The following is a 21,483-nucleotide window of genomic DNA, read 5'->3' as shown; positions in this document are numbered from 1 at the left end:
TTCTGATGCATTTTGTAAGTGGGTCTTCTGAAACACAGTGTCTTTGTCATTCTATTCAAGAGTAATGCTCATATCTTAGATTGATAGCAGAATGGGCATATGATTATTTGTTTGTTTGTTTGTTTGTGTGTGTGTGTGTGTATTTGTATTACAAGATATATTGCTGCAGAACTATTATTCACAATCATTTATAAAATATTATAGAACTCTCCTATAGATGTCTAAATATATGGGTGTATATTTAAAATATAATGCCTTTAATATATGAATCCTAAAAACATAAAATATGTGCCTCAATTTACCTGTAGTATGTCAACTCTTTGAAAGAAGTACTTTTCTATTCTTCTTGTAATCCATACAACATGGAATTCAAAAACTCCCTGAGCTTAATTACTCGTAAAATGCATAGAACTGAGTAATGTAGAGTATAATTTCATAATTGATATCATTGTTCAAAATTAAATTGAATTTAACTGTTTTTTTCTGTAACACTCAAATATAAAGTTTAAATACTTGATTCTTATTTAGACATTTTGATTCCAAATTTTCTTCCATATTAAATGAGATACTCCCTGGCAAAGCAGAAGAATCCTGTCACACTGGCTCAAGGCACCAAGCTGCATGTCATCCGTCTCTATTGTTTTCAAGAGGAGTAAACTAACCCCAAAACAGTTACATTTAGCTTTTCTGCACACTGGGAGGAACCCTCTTAAATTCATATAGTTTACAGGAAAAATTTTCTCTCTGGACGTCAATATGTTTTCTATTTAGTATATCATATTATTTAGCACTTTGTCTATATTTCATCTTGTTCACACCAAAGATATGAATATGAGTTTGTAAATATATTATGGACAGCTTAAGTTCTCCTTTTTTTGTTAGCCTCCTTTCTTAATACTACATTCTACATTTGACAGGCTATGAAATATTGAAAAGCTTAAAATAATATGCTCCAAATCAACCACTTTATATAAGAATTTTAATGCATTTATATTTTCTATTAAAAGTTTTTAAATATATATAAAAATAAATATAAGCCTTACCTAGACCATGCCTATGTGTTGACATTGGTGGTAAAACAGTCCATGTCTTGGTTTTGGGATTGTAACATTCAACTGTGTTCAAAGTCTTTAAGCCATCTCGACCTCCAATTACAAAGAGCTTGTCATCAATGACGGCCACACCGAACTGAAGCCTTCTGCCATTCATCATTCCTGCCTGAATCCACAGATTTGTTCTGAGGTCATACTTCTCTATGGTTGTAGCCCCTGATAAAACATAAAACCAATGGTCATCAATCTCAATGAATCAATGAACATCCCTAGACAATACAATGAAAATTAGAATGGAAAAACATAGTAGACACATCTATTTGTCTTAAAGAAAAGCACAACATAAAAAGTAAAAAGAAGTCATTAACTTTATTTTCTCTTTGTGGAGACTAATGATCAAAATAGAAACAAACATTCAGTGTTAAACTATTTGTTTAATTGTAACAATGTTAGAAATGAGCAATCAAATTTAAAATCATCTGTCGTATTCTTTGTCATTCAAGTATGTTTTATAATCTTAATGTAAAAAACTGAGTGAGAATCCCTTTAAATGACAAAATTATGTGTTCTGTCTATCTGTAACAATTTCTTAAAGTATGTTAATTAAATCAAACATTACTGGGCTGGAAACATTTGATTTAACATTTGTATTTTGCCACGGGGAGGTAGGTAGGTAGGCAGACAGATATATGACACATAGATAGATAGATAGATAGATAGATAGATAGATAGATAGATAGACAGATAGTTATAGACAGGTAGACAGACAAGTAAGAAGGCAGGCAGACAGACAGGAAGGGAGGAAAACAGACAAGCAGGGAGGCAGACAGACAGGCAGACAGACAGACAGAGGCAGATAAAGACAGATAGATAAATCCTAACAAGACTTTTATTGCCTGTAAGATAGCTCAAAATATAAGGCATTTTCTGTAGGCTTTAATGATGTATGTTTGATAGTTAGATCCTGTCAATTAGAATGAAAAAAGTTAATCCTAAATATTGACATTCGACCTCTCCATATGTACTGTGGTAAAGAGGGTCCATCTACATACACTGCAGAAACAAAATAAATAAATGCACTTTTGTTTTCAATTGGAAGATATTTAATAAATATTTGCCATAATACTTAAACTGCTTTAAAATGTCTGAAGAATCAAAAAATATTAACATTTAGACATATAAAATGTAATTTTATCCTAAGTAATTATATTATAGTCTAAATAATGACTCTTTGTCTGAAAATTGTGTATGTTTGATAAATAAAATAACTACTAACAGAATAATTGAATATGTCTAACTTACACTAGCTTTTAAAAGTAGTAGTAGTATTAGTTTTTGCTACTTACATAAAATACAACTGCATAAAACATATTCAGAAAAATTTATGTGATTCAAAACAAATAAGAGCTGATAATGTTTCTTCAGTGTTTGGATTCACTGTTTAGCTTCAATTCATCAATATTTCATCTTAATAAGTGAGCCATGAGTTTTGTATTCTTTCATTCAAACACCAATGCTCTATTTTAATTGCAATGTAGGAAATTATTTTTGCTTAGAGAACATATATGTCCAAGTGGATTTATTAGCATTTTAGACATAAACAGCAATAAAGAAAAGAATATGAATATCCTAGAAGCAGAAATTTTACAAATTATTATAATATATGATATAATTTACTTTTAATATATCTTAAAAAGTAAGATAATATTCATGTAGGATCTTAAGTGATGAATTATCTGACATATGTAAAAATAGAAACTATTAAATAAGTATAGATGTTCTATATATGCATGTGTGTTTGCATAATTAAAATTAATATATTTATTTTTTAGATTCAAGTGCATTTGTTCTATTTCATCCATTGTCATAAATATATATTTTGAGTTGAATTACATCATTGAATAACTTCAAGATTGACTGAATATTAGCAAAGCTATAGTGTGAGCTCTCTACAAAATGACATAATGGTCCTTTTGCTGAAGACAGAACCTTTATAACCCACTGAACATGGCCAAGTAAAGCAGGTGCCTACTTACAGCCTTAACACTACCATTTAATGTTCAAGGAACTGTGAAGCTCTTTTCATACTACCAGAGGAGAATGTAAATGTCAACCCAGCCTCAAATCTTTGAATATACAATTGTGACTTGTAATATGCATTGGTACAAAAGGTGTAGGAGTAACCACCAACTATCTGAATGGATCTAAGACCTACTCCGTGAGACGGAAAATATACCTGGTACTTCCGAATGGTCAAAGACTCTTAGACTTGTTTGTACATGGACCTAGGGAAAATCCCTGTTTTGCTAACAGATTATAAAATGACTTCTAATCACATTCATTTTATACCCATAGATTGATGCATTGCTCATCTATTATTATAATAAGAATGAATGCATTAGACAGGTTTCCTCCTGCAGTAGATTGAATACCTAAGCATCTACAACTATATAATGTGCAGAGAATGAGAGAGACCTTGGAACAGCTCAGTTCTAAATTAACTATTTCCATAAATCCTTCCCTCTTCCTTCAGTGAACTATGAAGATTCAGTGAACAGTGAAGATTGTAAATCACAGTAGTAAAGGAAGACAGCAAAAATCAACATCTTCTAGAGGTGACAGTTCTGATACACATAGGAACACAAGGAGACATTGAGAATGCATATTCTCTGAATAGAGGGTTAGCAGATGTTTAATCCAGGTGGAGCACCAGCACTGAAAGGGGCTTGGATACCAGCTCTCATCCCTAACCTAGATGCTATTTCCAACTGATAACTACTCAAAGAAAAAAAAATCAATTTAACCAAAGGAGTCTTACTGGGTAAGCAAACCACACTTAAGGGAATGCCCCATATTCAACAGTAAATGGCCAACACTAAATGAACTTATCTTTATTTTGGAGGATTTTTTTTGTCTCATAATTCTTTGACAAAAGATATTTTTCTAAATTTACAGATAATTTGCTTGAATATTATATTTCTGAATATTTGTCTTTATGGGTTTTCTCTCTGTGTAAATATGTGTATTTTTCTGTATATATTTTTGTTTTATTTGGGCTCAGTTTTTTAATTTATAAATTTTTCACAATTTAGTTTGTTTTCATTTTATCTTCATATTGTATTTTTTCCTTTTAGATTTGTTTTCTAATGACAAAGTGCAAGATAGGCTTAGGATTTAATTGGTTATGGAGGTGTGGAGGATCTGGGAGGAGTTGTGGGGGAACTGTAATCAAAACAAATTATATGAAGAAATATCTAGTTTTAATTAAAAAATGGCTGAATTCTCAAATTTGGTAGCATTGGTTTTAAATGCATTCCCTATTAGAAAATATAACATATATTCAAGCACTTGTCTTTTGTAATTAGCTATTGGCAAATGATAACAGAAAAACATAACTTAACATTGATCAACCCAATCCTGCTAGGCTCACACTGCAAGAATAGGTAGGCATGAAAGCACTTGACAAAATATGCCACCTTATTACCCAAAACCTTGCTGGAAATCTTCACAGAAAACATGAAAGGGTGTTATCAAGTGAGGGAGGGGGTTACCATCCCATAGTCAAAACTCTGACCCATAATTGTTCCTGTCTAAAAGAACTACAGAAATGGAAATGGAGAGGAGCCTGAGGAAAAGAAAGTTTAGCATTAGGCCCAAAGCGGGATCCAGCTCAATTAGAGGCCCCAAGACCTGACACCATTTCGGAGGCTATGGAGCCCTCACAAAAAGGGACCTATCATGACTGACCTCTGAAAGACTCAACAAGCAGCTGAAAGAGTCAGATGCAGATATTTCACCCAACCAGTGGACAGAAGCTGCAGACCCCTGTAGTTGAATTAGGGAAAAGCTGGAAGAAGCAGAGTAGGAGGGCGACCATGTAGGAGAACCAGCAGTATTTGTTTTATTGGATTATGTGTTATTTAATTAAACAGAAATAGAACTACAAAGAGTCTGAGGATAAATACAATAGATTTTTGATGGAGTAACACTTATTGGTGGGAGGCAAGTTCCTGGCATACATAGAGTCTTTCCTAGAGTGTTAGAATCAGTCTTTTATAAAATGAATGGAAACCATTCAGATTCCATCCAGTAAGTCATGTGAAGACTCTGATGAAAAGCTGAGAGATTATCTTGTATCATTGACTGGATTTGCAGAGCCCATATTGAGTCCTTTATAATAATGATTTCCTGCCTATGTTTGTATTTGGTTGGTCCAGTTCCCAAAGTGAATTCACTCACATTACCACACTCTTGTGGAATCCCAGTAAGCAGACATTTTCTCCTTTTATCAGATAATAAATATAACTTGCAGATAACACCAATAGCTTATGCTCTAAGATCAAGAATTGACAAATGGAACCTCATAAAATTACAAAGTTTCTGTAAGGCAAAGGACACCATCAAAAGGACAAATCAGCAACCAACAAATTGGGAAAAGATCTTTACCAACCCTACATCAGATAGAGGGCTAATATCCAATATATACAAAGAACTCAAGAAGTTAAACCCCAGAAAACCAAATAACCCTATTAAAAATGGAGTACAGAGCTAAACAAAGAATTTTCACCTGAAGAACTTCAGATGGCTGAGAAGCATCTTAAAAAATGTTCAACTTCATTAGTCATTAGGGAAATGCAAATCAAAACAACCCTGAGATTTCACCTTACACCAGTCAGAATGGCTAAGATTAAAAATTCAGGAGACAGCAGGTGTTGGCGAAGATGTGGAGAAAGAGGAACACTCCTCCACTGCTGGTGGGGTTGTAAATTGATACAACCACTCTGGTAATCAGTCTGGTGGTTCCTCAGAACCTGGGCACATCACTTCCGGAGGGTCCTGCTATACCACTCCTGGGCACATACCCAGAGGATTCCCCAGCATGTAATAAGGATACATGCTCCACTATGTTCATAGCAGCCCTATTTATAATAGCAAGAAGCTGGAAAGAATCCAGGTATCCCTCAACAGAAGAATGGATGCAAAAAAAATGTGAGATATATATATGTGTGTGTGTGTGTGTGTGTGTGTGTGTGCGCGCGCGCGCACACACACACACACACACACACACACACACACTGGAGTACTATTCAGCCATTAGAAACAATGCATTCATGAAATTCTTAGACAAATGGATGGAGGACCAGTAGTCTTAATCTGGACCCCTGGATCTCTGATCTCTCAAACATTGGACCACCAAACAAGCAGCATACACCAGCTGACATGAGGCCCCCAAGTACATATACAGCAGAGGACTGCAGGGTCTGTGTTCAGTTAGAGAAGATGCACCTAACCCTCAGGAGACTGGAGGCCGCAGGGAATTTAGAGGTCTGGTTGGGTGGGGGAACATCCTTGTGGAGACAAGGTGGTGTGGAGGAGTTATGGGATGTAGAACAGTCAGAGTGCAGACGGGGTTGGGGAAGTGCGGAGGAATAAAATCTGGAGTATATATAAATAAAGAAATAAATAAAATAATAATTTTTTAAAAAGGTATTATGTTCATATAGGGAATTAGTTTGGTAAAACTGAAGTTAATCTGACCTGAGCAACCACATGCATGATTACTCTTATGTGAATTACAGATTTAAAGTGTCAGTGCATTCTCCAAACAAGTTAGACAAGCCTTACATCTTAAGAGATGATTTTGTGCTTTCACAATTTTTTTGCTTGTTTCTATATTGCATTGATATCTATTCACTTATCTTAAACTGCTTCAATAGAAATAGCAGCTCATGTCTGTTTTCATTATTCAAATTATATATCGCATCTATATTTTATGACTACTGTAGAAAAACTATCTCAAACTTACTGGCTTAATAACACAAATATGTTTTCTTACTGATGACAGTTAAAAATCTTGCACAGACTAAAATCATATTGACAAAGTTGCCTTCCTTTCAGGGTGTCAGAGAGCAACAAAAGAAAATGTTTTCTTTTTGCCTTTTTTTATGTTCTAGAGAATACCCATGTTCTTTATAGACCTTTCTACTAACATAATAAAATATATTCATCTCTATGACATTGTCCAATATGGGCTTTATTTTAGTATTCTATTAACATATGGTACATATGTGTATGTTACTACCTGTAGCATGTTTTTCTCTGTCCAATTAATTTAATTATTAAAAAAAGAAGCCTGTGCTTAGACAGGGAAATGGAGGCAGAGCAAGTCCTAGCACAGATGGGAACAGAGGAGTCAGGTGGGGAAGAAGGAAGCAAGACGGAGTGGGAACAGGATGATTCATGATTCCACAGGGTTTTAAATAGCCACAGGTAGATATAATATCATATAGGGATAAAATAATTGTGATAACTTGTCTAATCTAGGTGGGCAACTTGTACCATTATCAACTGGTCTTGAATTTATTGTGTAGGTATCCTTTGTATTAAGAATTTATTGATATATAAATCTGACTAATTATAAACTTCTAGAGTTTTATTTTACTGGGTTACTAGAGAACCCCTGGCCACAGTTTTATGGCTGAGAAGGTACTGTAAGCAGTGAGACAAGAGAACCAGAGCTAGGAAGACAAAGATCTGTTGCTTCAGGGCTAGCTTAGAGGCAGAGGCAGCGAGACCACTGCTAGGGCAGGGAGTAGTTGGGAGCAACGCGGAACTTGCTGCTCATTTTGTAATATTTCCTGCAACAACTACCAACAGATTAGTAATCTCAACTCTCAATTTAATATGTATTACATTTCGATTATGCACATGTACGTGCACACCTGTGTGTGTGTGTGTGTGTGTGTGTGTGTGTGTGTGTGTGTGTGTTTGCAGATAGCTATTGGGACTAAAGAAGAATGATGATATGAGAGCCAAAATTAAATGATCTACAAGGTATTTTTTTCTTATTAAAAATCCATTTGATTGGGGATGTGCTTATAGCTTTCGAGGGTTATTATAGTGTCCTAATTTCAGGAAGCACATAGGCATGCCGCTGGAGCAGGAATTGATACCTTTGCATTCTGATATGTAGGGAGCAGGCAGAGAAGGAGATGGAGCTTGCCATGGGCCTTTCAGCCTCAACGCCCACCGCAGTGACAAATCTCCAGCAGCAGCGCACATACTTCAACCATCAATTTCCTTCAATGTCCTAATCTGTCTAAACAGTCACAATAAATGGATAGGAAAAAAGAAATAATAAAGAATCACTTAAGGCTTACAACCACTAGTTTTCAAATCCCAGAACAGTGGCTTATTGGTTTCACTTTAGTCAGGATAATCTGTTCAGGCAAGAAGTCAAGCATGCACCTAAACACGTGTAGAAGATGAGTGGTGGGACTTGGGTTTTTAGTGGTTCTGTCATGGAGTTATCATTAGCAATGGGAACATTACAGAAGAATTGCAACTTAGTACAATAAGTGCCCAGTAGGGGAGGCTCAGAAGGGTCTCTACAGAATCATCACCCACATAGAGCCTGGAAAATATATGTCTTATTTGACTTGGCCTTAAGGAGTTCTATTTAGCATCTCCATTGGCCACATTCTTTATATTACAATCACCAAATTGAATCATCCAGTATTAATACAAAGGGAAAGTAGCCAGGTTTTCTATTTCATATGGGGTACATCAAGGCCTCACTGAAGAAGCACAAAGAAAGTATTAAATGTGGGTGGAGTATATTCAAGCACATTGCAAACCAAATCCACTTCCCTATATCAAGCCTCTGCATTGCTGTAGTCCAATTAGTATGCATTCCTATTCTGTAAACCATATCTTCAGTCCCCTAAAGCTTAAGTCTTTCACTAAATAATCTTTCTCTTGGTATGTAGCTTAGCAAACAGAGTTCAGTGACAAAGACATGAATGCATTTTGTGAAACATTGTCTACAAAAAAATAGTAAGGTATATTGCACCTCATTCCTCAACAGTGCTTCATAATACATAGTTTAAAGATAGATAAGAGGGAATAATTTGTATTTGTGTAGTATACTTACACTAGCAAAAATAATTGGTTATTTTCTTAGTCAGTTATTTTGCTTCATAAATGTTTTACCAATGTGAGTTTGAGTACCCGTGCGTGTGTGTGTGTATGTGTGTGAATGTGTGTTTTGTAGGTATACATGTGTTCAGGTATGCATGCCAATGTGAATGGTCATTTAGCAGGAGATCAGTGTGATGTGTTGCATTCTGCTCTGCCAGTCCCTAAATTAGTCCCTCGAGACAGAGTCTCTTATTGAAACTGAAATGTGGTTAGCAGTCAGGAAGTTCCCAAAGTCATGTTTCACCTCTGAAAGTTCTAGAGTAATCTGCACGTCTGGATCATATCTGGCATTTTGCATGGCCATTTGAATGTAGTTTCTTATGATCTCTCCTGTGATCTTAAAAACTGAGTCATTTTTTCATGACCTACTTAGTAATTATCAAAAAGTCAAGTATATTTTTTATAAACACATTCTTTCTGGTAAAATGTAGTAGTTGTAATATTCTTTAAAAATGTTCCTACCAGTGCATTTCATTGCCTGGATGCATTTCATAAAATTATTATCATTATTTCTTTTCCATTTTTCTACTTGGAAATGACAGCCGGTCTTCCTTTTGTTTGAGAGTTATGCATTCCCTTCAGTGTTTATTATGCCAGAGAAGGAACAAATGCATTCAGACTAATTTCAAGTTTTGTGCCTTAAATAAAGGCAAAAATTGTCATTATATAGATTCAAATATCAATATGAATAGGGCTAGACCACTATTGTAATAAGGAATCATTTTATAAAAGATTCACAAGGCACCATTCATGTGAAGACAGAATAATTTGTGTTTAATCTTATTTTAATAATTATACATTATCACTAATATCTAAGAAGTAAAGTTACAACTTTTAAGTGTATGTTATAAAAGGGGTCCGATAGCATTTTGGCAGTTTTTCTAATCTGCAGAACAGTTTTTTTTTTGTCTAAAAGTACCAAGTGGTTCTTTGATATTGCTATTGATAAATCCTGGATCCATTTTTATTTATAACATACTAATTTGAGGTAGAAGTATATATCTACTTAATCTCCAGAATCACCCAATAATAAACAAATGCAACTAATCTAAAATAATGTCACATTTCATAAATACAAATACAATGCCAGATCTTCCTGGACAAACTATTGCTTGTCAGTAGAAGAACTACAAAGTTTACAGTCCAAGGTCGAGATTGCTTGCTAATATTATATTATTTTAAAGATTGTTATAGAAGTTTTGCTATGACTCTGTGAGATTTAACATTATATAGCAATAATCTGTAAAATGTACACTCTAATTTAATAAATTAATGTAGCCATTGAATTCAAAGGGAAATCTCATTTATAATATACATAACGTGTAAGAACATTAGTAAGTTTGGCTTTGCAACAGTGTTTTTATATGCTCATTTTTGATCATTCTTAAATTTATAAGTAAAACTGAACCACTTAAGAACTGGATTTAAAGCATATTTAAATCGAAAATTTTTATGATGCTATTTGGATAAGGGAACCATCAGTAAAACTTGTCATTATGCCAAAAGAAATTGTAAAAAATTAATTGGGTTAGGATTATTATTGCCTTCATAGAACCCTGGGAAGAAAGTGCTTTATTTCAGTTTACAACTTTCAGGTCACATTCCAGTGCTGAGGGAATTCAAAGCAGTAACTCAATGGTGGAATGTGAATCAGAGATTCCAGCTCATCTCAGGTAACTAGAAAACATAGTCTTTGGTTTGAGAACTGGAATATTATCAAATTTTATTAATAAATTCAAAATATACTAAAAAGTAAGGCAAGCTTCTTCATTAATTTGTAAATTAATGAGCATCTTATTTGTTCTAAAAGCATTTGAGACTGAGTGAATTCCAGTTTTATAAAAATGTAATTAGAATTATTTTATGAATATTTTATAAATAAAACTTTAGTTATTTGCTGAATATTATTCACAATGCAATTGGTTAATCAACACTAACTTAAATTTCAAGCCCAAATACTGAATTTTACTTTTTATCACCATTCTCAGTTCATTTATATTAAATATAAGTGATTGGCAGAATATAAAAACTCCTCATTTTCAAAAGTTCCTTTTAACTTATTTTGAGAACCTCTAATTATAACAAAGTATTACTCCCTTGACTTATAATCTCAAAGGCCCAGAGATGATATTCCTATGTCATTTCGATGATATGGCTACTGGAAAATGTAGCACTTTGAAGAGTTATTAATAAAAGGAGAAATTGGAAAATTTGGAACAATAACAGAATACCACCATGTTTGAAGATGGAGGTGTACACCAGAGAAACATTTCAAACGTCTTTTGTAGGAAGCCAGGTGCCAGCAGCATCAAAGTCATCTAATCATAAGGAGAGATTTGTCCCAACAATCTGAGTACAATTTGCACTTGGAATTATCCTATACACCATCTGAGAGGATTATTGTGGCAAGATTTCATTCTTTATAATTCTTAATAGAGAAATTAATCCAGGTATCCAAGACTTTTAAATTGATGGAAACTGAGATAATATATGATTATGATCTAAATTGCCACGTGTAATACCACATGTAATAATAATTAGAGTAACAAAATTTCATTAATTTTATTTTTATTTTATGATATAGAGCACACTCACACTCCATCCTTAATAGAAGGTGGAAACTACAATGGAAACATAAAATCATTTCCCTCATAATACAAGAAATAGTCCCTTTCCTAAAACACAAATGTTGAAAAAAATAGTCAAATTGTTATTGAAGCACAATTCTCAGTCTCTGTAGATGGTGTTCATTGATAAAAGCAATTGTGATGACAGCAATTAGTGCTTTCGGATTCTGCTGTGACCTTACAGAAGGCAGGATTTGTGGCAATGTGCATAATTCAATTATTTAGCAAGCTCATTTATCTTGAATACAGACAACACAAAATTAAGTGATATGTTTTTGAACTGACAAAATAGATGTTAAAAACAGACAAAAAAAAAAAAAAAAGGTTGGTAATAAATCTTCTCCTTTCAACTTACTAGAAAAAGCCCTAAGGTTCTTTACAAAGCATTTTGTCTATGGTTTGAATGGAACATTAATAAACTGAGTTACCTGACTTCTAAGGCTTTTTACAAACCCATAAATTAGAAAGAACTGGTGCAGCTGAGAGCTGTACATGGCTAACACTGGGAGAATGCCCAGTGAAAACATGCATTGATTCACCACTGAGAAAGCATTTGTTGCTATTAAGTGGGAAAAATCAATTTATGAAATACTTAGAGAGACTTTTATTCCAATACTGATGATGATCTCAATGCTATCAAATCATTATGAAATGATTACAACATGAAATATATCCCCTTTAAGACAGCAGCTAATCATGACAGGCATTTCAGAATAAAAACACTCAAAACAAGGTTTTTTTTTTGCTGCTACACATGATAACAGAGACAAAGCTTTGATATGATTATGGTAATAATCATCCTTCACTTATTTTTTAAATATTTCATTGAATAAATATTTCATCAGCCGACATACATTCACCTTTTATGAAAAAGAGTATTGTAAAACAGATGCTTTAAATGAATGCACATGACACTCTCACAGGTAAAATGTTCCTTGAACATAGAGGGAAAGAATTATTTTCTTGCTGTTTTATTATATAAGAAAGATGCATAAACTTTACAACCATTTAAATAATTTTCCATGTGACAGGTAAACAACCAGAAATGTCATAACACTAGTGGCTGACATTAGTGATAAGAAAGCAAATTCAAAAACTCTCTAAGAGCTGAAAATTAAGTCAGGGACTAGACAGGGCTGCCCTCTCTCTCCCTATCTATTCAATATAGTACAAGTTCTAGCTAGAGCAATTGGACAAGAAAAGAAGGTCAAAGAGATACAAATTGGAAAGAAAGAAGTCAAACTATAACTATCTGCAGATGATAGGATAGTATACTTAAGTGATCCCAAAAACTCCACCAAAGAACTCCTACAGCTGTTAAACATCTTTCGCAAAGAGGCCAGATATAAAATTAACTCAAACAAATCAGTAGCCTTCCTCTTCTCAAAGGATAAACAGACTGAGAAAAAAATTAGGAAAATGATACTTTACAATAGTCACAAGCAACATAAAGTATCTTGGTGTGACTCTAACCAAACAACTGAATGTTCTGTGTGACAAGAACTTCAAGTCTCTACAGAAAGAAATCAAAGACCTCAGAAAATGGAAAGATTTTCCATGCTCCTGGATTGGCAGTATTAATACAGTAAAAATGGCCATCTTGCCAAAAGCAATCTACAGATTCAATCCCCATCAAAATTCCAATGCAATTCTTCATGGATTACAAAAGAGCAATTCTCAAATTCATCTGGAATAACAAAAAACCCAGGATAGCTAAAACTATCCTCATCAGAAAAATAACTTCTTGGGGAACAGTATCTCTGACTTCAAGCAGTATTACAGAGCAATAGTGTGAAAAACTGCATGGTATTTGTACTGTGACAGGCAGGTAGATAAATGGAATATAATTGAAGACACAAAAATGAACCCACAGAACTACAGACATTTGATCGTTGACAAAGGAACTAAAATCATCCAGAGGAAAAGAAAAGATAGCCTTTTCAACAAATGATACAGGCTGAACTCACAGTAAGCATGCAGAAGAATGCAAATCAATCCATTCTTATCTCCTTGTACAAAACTCAAATTCAAGTGGATCAAGGACCTCCACATAAAACCAGATACACTGAATCTTAAGTTTTTAAAGTTTTAAACGTTTCTTTTAAAGTAAAGAAAGTAGGGAAGAGCTTCAAGCACATAGTCACAGAGGAAAATTTGAACAGAATAGCAATATCTTATGCTCTAAGATCAAGAAGTGACAAATGGGACTTTATAAAATTACAAAGCTTCTGTAAGGCAAAGGACACTGTCAATAGGAGAAAACAGCAACAAGCAAATTGTGAAAAGATCTTCACCAACCCCACATCTAATAGAGGGCTAATATCCAATATATATAAAGAACTCAAGAAGGTAAACTCCAGTGAACCAAATAACCTATTAAAAATGGGGTACAGAGCTAAATAAAGAATTCTTAAGTGAGAAATACCAAATGGCTGAGAAGCATCTAAAGAAAGGTTCAACATCCTTAGTCATCAGAGTAATGTGAATCAAAACAACTCTGAGATTCTATGTCACACCAATCAGAATCACTAAGATAAAATCTCAGGTGACAGCAGGTGCTGGCAAAGAAGTAGAGAAAGAGGAACACTCCTCTACTGCTAGTGGGATTGCAAGCTGGTACAACTATTCTGGAAATCAGTTTGGCAGTTCCTCAACAAATTGGATATAGTACCAGAGGAACCAGCTATAACACTCCTGGGCATATACCCAGAATATTCTCCAATATATAATAAGGACACATTCTCCACTATCTTCATAGCTGCCTTATTTATAATAGCCAGAAGCTAGAAAGAATCCAGATGACCCTCAAAGAGTAATGAATACAGAAAATGTGGTACATTTACACAACAGAATACTACTCAGCTAATAAAAACAATGAATTCATGAAATTCTTAGGCAAATGGATGGAACTAGAAAATATCATCCTGAGTGAGGTAACCCAATCACAAAAGAATACACATGGTATGTACTCACTAATAAATAGATATTATCCCAGAAGCTCGAAAGACCCAAGATACAATTCACAGACCACATGAAGCTCAAGAAGAAGGAAGACCAAGTATTAATACTTTGTTACTTCTTAGAAGGGGAACAAAATACCCATGGGCGAAGATACAGAGACAAAGTGTGGAGCAGAGACTTAAGAAAAGATCAGCCCAGAGACTGTCCCACCTGGGCATCTATCCCATCTACAGTCACCAAACCCAGACACTATTGTGGATACCAATAAGCACTTGGAGTGATATAGCTCTCTCCTGAGAGGCTCTGCCAGTACCTGACAAATACAGAGGTGACTCTCTCAGAAAACCATTGGACTGAGCACAAGTTACCCACTGTAGGAGATAGAGAAATGACAGAAGAAGCTGAAGGAGTTTGCTGCCCCATTGAAGGAACAACAATATGAACCAACCAGTACCCCCAGAGCTCTCAAGGACTAAACCACCAACCAAAGAGTATCCATGGCTCCAACTGCATATGTAGCCTTGTTGGACATCAAAGGAGGAGAGGTGCTTGGTCCTGAGAAGACTTGATGCCCCAGTGTAGGGGAATGCCAGGACGAGGAAGCAAAAATAGATGGGTTTGTGAGCAGGGGAATGGATGGACTCAATAGGGTGTTTTAGGAGGTAAAACCAGGAAAGGAGATAACATTTGAAGTGTAAATATAGAAAATATCTAAGAAAAAGAAGAAACCCTCTCCCTATTGCAAAAAAAAAAAAAAAAAAAAAAAAAAAATCTCTTAACCTAACTCCCCAGGCTGCAATTTGATTTCATTATAACAGTTAAACAATATTGTGAAATGATGTTATTTAAAAGAAATCATCAATAACAGTGATTATGGAAGAATAAACTCTGTGAGCAAAGCACCAATCAATGATAGAGGAATAAAAATATAGAACTTTGCTAGAAAATGTCATGTCAAAGTTTAAAAGGATAAGAAACCTCAGGTACTTAATATATTACATAATCATAATTACATCATAATAGCATTTTACTATTACTAATTTAACTGCTCAACTGTAATTTACTAGAAAATAAATCCTTAGAAGTTTGGACAGGGAGACAGGTGGCAGCAGCTGCAGCAGCAGCAGCACCAGCAGCAGCAGTAGCAGCTGGTCCAGAGGAAGGGCCATCAGCAGTAGAACCAAGGGGACAGGGTCCAGGCAGACCCTGCGCCCACGACCACTGGCCATCGCTGGCCAGCCAGGCTGCAAGCAGCGGCGGATTTACGGTGCCTTTCACCACACAGAAGCCACATCAGAACTCTGCCTCCTGCCAGTCAGTTACAAGGCCTCCATATTGGTTCTCGGTCGCCAGAGAAATCAGACTGAGGTACGCAAATATAACACCCAACGGGCGTTGGCCTGCACCCAGGCCCTGGGCTGATGGGGGGGGGGGGCACCGGGGCGCAAACCCGGCCAGGAGGTTTTTTTCCCCCGGGTCGGCACGCAAGCCACCGCCATTTTGCCTAAGGGAAGCCAGAGAGACCTAACAGGCAAAACCAAACCAGCTAACAGGCATAGCCCGAGGCGGACATAGCAGGGGTCTCAGACGGTCAGGCCCTGGACTGCCCGCAGGCCCTGGGCTGCTCGGTGGGCCATCTGTGTGCTGACCTGGCCAGGAGGTTGTTAGCCCAGCAGACTCTCCCAGCACTCTCAGGGAGCGCGCACACGCCACCATCCTAGCCACCTGACTGACCCAATTAACACTCACAGCTGAGGGGAACTTTGCTCAGACATTGGCCTGCCAGGCTTTTGCCTAGACTCAGGGCCTGAGCAGCTAGGCTAGCCTTGTGTGCACCAACCCGGTTGGGAGTTCCACTGCCCAGCAGAGAGATCAGCACGAAGAAAAGGTCCCTACAGCATACAGCCTCAGCACTCCCTGAAGGAGCAAACGGGCACCTTCTGGCTCAGAGACACAATCTGGGGCAAAGAACACTAGGGCTGCAAGGGCACCCAAGAGGAGGAAAGCACATCAGCAATCTGCAACAGGGGAAACCCTGCCCTCCAGTGTTGCAGAAATAGCCCTAGAGCCTCTCAGGAGGCTGAAACACCAGCCAGAGACAAGACCAATTAGCTCCAGAGAACAAGATGGCAAAGGGCAAACACAGGAACGCTACTAACAGAAATCTAAGCAATATGGCAGCATCTGAACCAAACTCTCCAACATCAGCAAGTCCTGGTTATGCCAACACACCAGAGAAACAAGATTTGGATTTAAAATCACTGTTCATGATGCTGCTAGAAGAGCACAAAAAGGACATGAATGAATCTCTTAAAGAAATACAGGGGAACATGAATAAGCTAGAGACCTGTATAATGGAAATACAAAAAACACTTAAAGAAATGCAGGAGAATAAGGCCCAAGAGATAGAAGCCAATAAAGAAGAAAGGCAAAAAAAAAAAAAAAAAAAAAAAAAAAAAAAAAAAAAAAACTTAAAGAAATGCAGGAGAACTTGAGTCAACAGGCAGAAGTCATGAAACAGGAAACACAAAAATCTCTTAAAGAATTACAGGAAAACACAGACAAACAAATGATGGAATTGAGCAAAACCATCCTGGACCTAAAAACAGAAGTAGAAACAACTAAGAAATCACAAAGGGAGACAACTTTGGAGATAGAAAACCTTGAGAAGAAATCAGGGGCCATAGATGCAAATATAAACAACAGAATACAAGAGATGGAAGAAAGAATCTCAGATGCCGAAGATACCATAGAAACCATTGACTCAACTGTCAAAGAAAATGCAAAATGCAAAAAGCTTGTATCCCAGAACATCAAGGAAATCCAGGATACAATGAGAAGACCAAACCTAAGGAATATAGGTATAGATGAGAGTGAAGATTTACAACAGAAAGGGCCAGCAAATATCTTCAACAAAATTATGGAAGAAAACTTTCCTAACTTAAAGAGAGAGATGCCTATGAATATACAAGAAGCCTACAGAACTCCAAACAGACTGGACCTGAGCAGAAATACCTCCTGTCACATAATAATCAAAACCCCAAATGCACTAAACAAAGAAAGAATATTAAAGGCAGTAAGAGAGAAAGGCCAAGTAACATATAAAGGAAGACCTATCAGAATCACACCAGACTTCTCACCAGAGACCATGAAAGCTAGAAGATCCTGGGCAGATCTCATGCAGACTCTAAGAGAACACAAATGTCAGCCAAGACTACTATACCCAGCAAAACTCTCATTCACCATAGATGGAGAAACCAAGATATTCCATGACAAAACCAAATTTACACAATATCTTTCCACAAACCCAGCTCTGCAAAAATAATAGGAGGAAAACTCCAATACAAGGAGGGAAACTACACCCTGGAAAAAGCAAGATAGTTACCTTCCTTCATCTAACCCAAAAGAAGATAACCATTCAAATATAAAAAGAACATCAAAAATGACAGGAAGTAATAATCACTATTCCCTAATATCTCTTAACATCAATGGTCTCAATTCCCCAATAAAAAGACATAGACTAACAGACTGGATAAGGAAACAGGACCCTACAATTTGCTGTACACAGGAGACACACCTCAGTGTCAAAGATAAAAACTACCTTAGAGGAAAAGGCTGGAAGACAATCTTACAAGCCAATGGTCACAGGAAACGAGCAGGAGTAGCCATTCTAATATCAGATAAAATTGACTTTCAACCTAAAGTCATCAAAAGAGACACAGAAGGACATTTCTTGCTGGTCAAAGGAAAAATCCACCAAGAAGAACTTTCAATTCTGAACATCTATGCGCCAAATGCAAGGGCACCCTCATTCATAAAAGAAACTTTACTAAAGCTCAAAGCACACATTGCACCTAACACAATAATTGTGGGGGACTTCAACACTCCACTTTCCTCAATGGACCAATCAGGAAAACAGAAACTAAACAGGGACACAGTAAAACTAATTGAAGCTTTGCACCAATTGGATTTGACTGATATTTATAGAACATTTCACCCTAAAGCAAAAGAATATACCTTTTTCTCAGCATCTCATGGTACCTTCTCCAAAATCGACCATATAATTGGACACAAGGCAATCATCAACAAATATAAGATGATCGAACTAATCCCATGCCTCCTATCAGATCACTATGGTGTAAGAGTGATTTTCAATAGCAACAAAAACAACAGAAAGCCCACATACACATGGAGGCTGAATAATACTCTACTCAATGACACCTTGACCAAAGAAGAAATAAAGAAAGAAATCAGAGACTTTTTAGAATTTAATGAAAATCAAGGCACAACATACCCACATCTTTGGGACACAATGAAAGCAGTGGTAAGAGGTAAACTCATAGCCCTGAGTGCCTCCAAAAAGAAAATGGAGAGAGCATACACTAGCAGCTTAATGACACACCTGAAAGTTCTGGAACAAAAAAAAGCCAATTCACCCAGGAGGAGTAGAAGACAGGAAATCATCAAACTCCTGGCTGAAATCAATCAATTGGAAACAAAGTGAACCGTACAAAGAATTAACGAATCCAGGAGCTGGTTCTTTGAGAAAATCAACAAGATAGATAAATCCTTAGCCAGACTGACCAAAGGGCACAGAGAAAGTATCCAAATTAACAAACTTAGAAATGAAAAGGGAGATATAACAACGGAAACTAAGGAAATCCAAAAAATCATCAGATCCTACTACAAGAGACTGTACTCAACACAACTGGAGAATCTGTAGGAAACGGACAATTTCCTTGACAGATACCAAATACCAAAATTAAATCAGGACCAAATAGATCATCTAAACAGTCCCATAACGCCTAAAGAAATAGAAGGAGTCATAGAAAGTCTTCCATCCAAAAAAAGCACAGGACCAGATGGTTTCAGTGCAGAATTCTATCAGACCTTAAAAGACGACTTAACAACAATACTCTTCAAACTATTCCACAAAATAGAAACAGAAGGAACACTACCCAGTTCCTTCTACGAAGCCACAATTACGCTGATACCAAAACCACACAACGATCCAACAAAGAAAGAGAACTTCAGACCAATTTCCCTTATGAACATCGATGCAAAAATACTCAATAAAATTCTTGCCAACCAAATCCAAGAACACATCAAAACGATCATCCACCATGATCAAGTAGGCTTTATCCAAGGAATGCAGGGTTGGTTTAATATACGGAAATCCATCAATGCAATCCACTACATAAACAAACTCAAAGAAAAAAACCACATGGTCATTTCATTGGATGCTGAAAAAGCATTTGACAAAATTCAGCATCCTTTCATGCTTAAAGTCTTGGAAAGAACAGGAATTCAAGGCCCATACCTAAACATCGTTAAAGCAATATACAGCAAACTGGTAGCCAGCATCAAACTAAATGGAGAGAAACTTGAAGCAATCCCACTAAAATCAGGGACTAGACAGGGCTGCCCCCTCTCTCCTTATCTTTTCAATATTGTACTTGAGGTACTAGCTTGGGCAGTTCGACAACATAAGGAGGTCAAAGGGATACAAATTGGAAAGGAAGAAGTCAAACTATCATTATTTGCAGATGACATGATAGTCTACCTAAGTGACCCAAAAAACTCCATTAGAGAACTCCTACAGCTGATAAACAACTTCAGCAAAGTGGCAGGTTATAAAATCAACACAAGCAAATCAGTGGCCTTCCTATACTCAAAGGATAAGCAGACTGAGAAAGAAATTGGGGAAATGACCCCCTTCACAATAGCCACAAACAGTATAAAGTATCTTGGGGTGACTCTTACCAACCATGTGAAAGATCTTTATGACAAGAACTTCAAGACTCTGAAGAAGGAAATGGAAGAAGACCTCAAAAAATGGGAAAACCTCCCAAGCTCATGGATCGGCAGGATCAATATAGTTAAAATGGCCATTTTGCCAAAAGCAATATACAGATTCAATGCAATACCCATCAAAATCCCAACTCAATTCTTCACAGAGTTAGAAAGAGCAACTATCAAATTCATCTGGAATAACAAAAAACCCAGGATAGCTAAAACTATTCTCATCAACAAAAGAAATTCTGGGGGAATGACTATCCCTGACCTCAAGCAATATTACAGAACAATAGTGTTAAAAACTGCATGGTACTGGTTCAATATCAAGCAAGCAGATCAGTGGATAGGATTGAAGATCCAGAAATGAACCCACACACCTATGGCCACTTGATCCTCGACAAAGGGGCTGAAAACATCCAATGGAAAAAAGATAGCCTTTTCAACAAATGGTGCTGGTTCAACTGGAGGTCAGCATGCAGAAGAATGCGAATTGATCCATCCTTGTCTCTTTGTACTAAACTCAAATCCAAATGGATCAAGGACCTCCACATAAAGCCAGACACTCTGAAGCTAATAGAAAAGAAACTGGGGAAGACCCTTGAGGACATCGGTACAGGGAGAAAGTTTCTGAACAGAACACCAATAGCATATGCTCTAAGATCAAGAATTGACAAATGGGACCTCATAAAATTACAAAGTTTCTGTACGGCAAAGGACACCATCAAAAGGACAATTAGGCAACCAACAAATTGGGAAAAGATCTTCACCAATCCTACATCAGATAGAGGGCTAATATCCAATATATATAAAGAACTCAAGAAGTTAGACTCCAGAAAACCAAACAACCCTATTAAAAAATGGGGTACAGAGTTAAACAAAGAATTCTCACCTGAAGAACTTCGGATGGCGGAGAAGCATCTCAAAAGATGCTCAACTTCATTAGTCATTAGGAAAATGCAAATCAAAACAACCCTGAGATTTCACCTTACACCAGTCAGAATGGCTAAGATTAAAAATTCAGGAGACAGCAGGTGTTGGAGTGGGTGTGGAGAAAGAGGAACACTCCT

At 36.4% G+C, this 21,483-nt stretch overlaps 1 protein-coding gene across 2 annotated transcripts in view; it reads right to left on the bottom strand.

The window, feature by feature from the left end:
• Klhl1 (kelch like family member 1) overlaps window positions 1-21,483 on the bottom strand; it is a 441,438-nt gene that overhangs the window by 89,936 nt on the left and 330,019 nt on the right. For both annotated transcript variants that reach the window (XM_052190812.1, XM_052190813.1), the window contains one exon: window positions 1,044-1,268. In XM_052190812.1, the coding sequence (XP_052046772.1) occupies window positions 1,044-1,268 (225 nt within the window). The remainder of the gene's footprint in view (window positions 1-1,043; window positions 1,269-21,483) is intronic.

This window comes from Apodemus sylvaticus, chromosome 8, assembly GCF_947179515.1.
Source record: "Apodemus sylvaticus chromosome 8, mApoSyl1.1, whole genome shotgun sequence".
NCBI classification, from domain to species: domain Eukaryota; kingdom Metazoa; phylum Chordata; class Mammalia; order Rodentia; family Muridae; genus Apodemus; species Apodemus sylvaticus.
The sequence above is the reverse complement of the archived record's forward strand: the minus strand, read 5'-3'. Positions and strand labels throughout refer to the sequence as shown.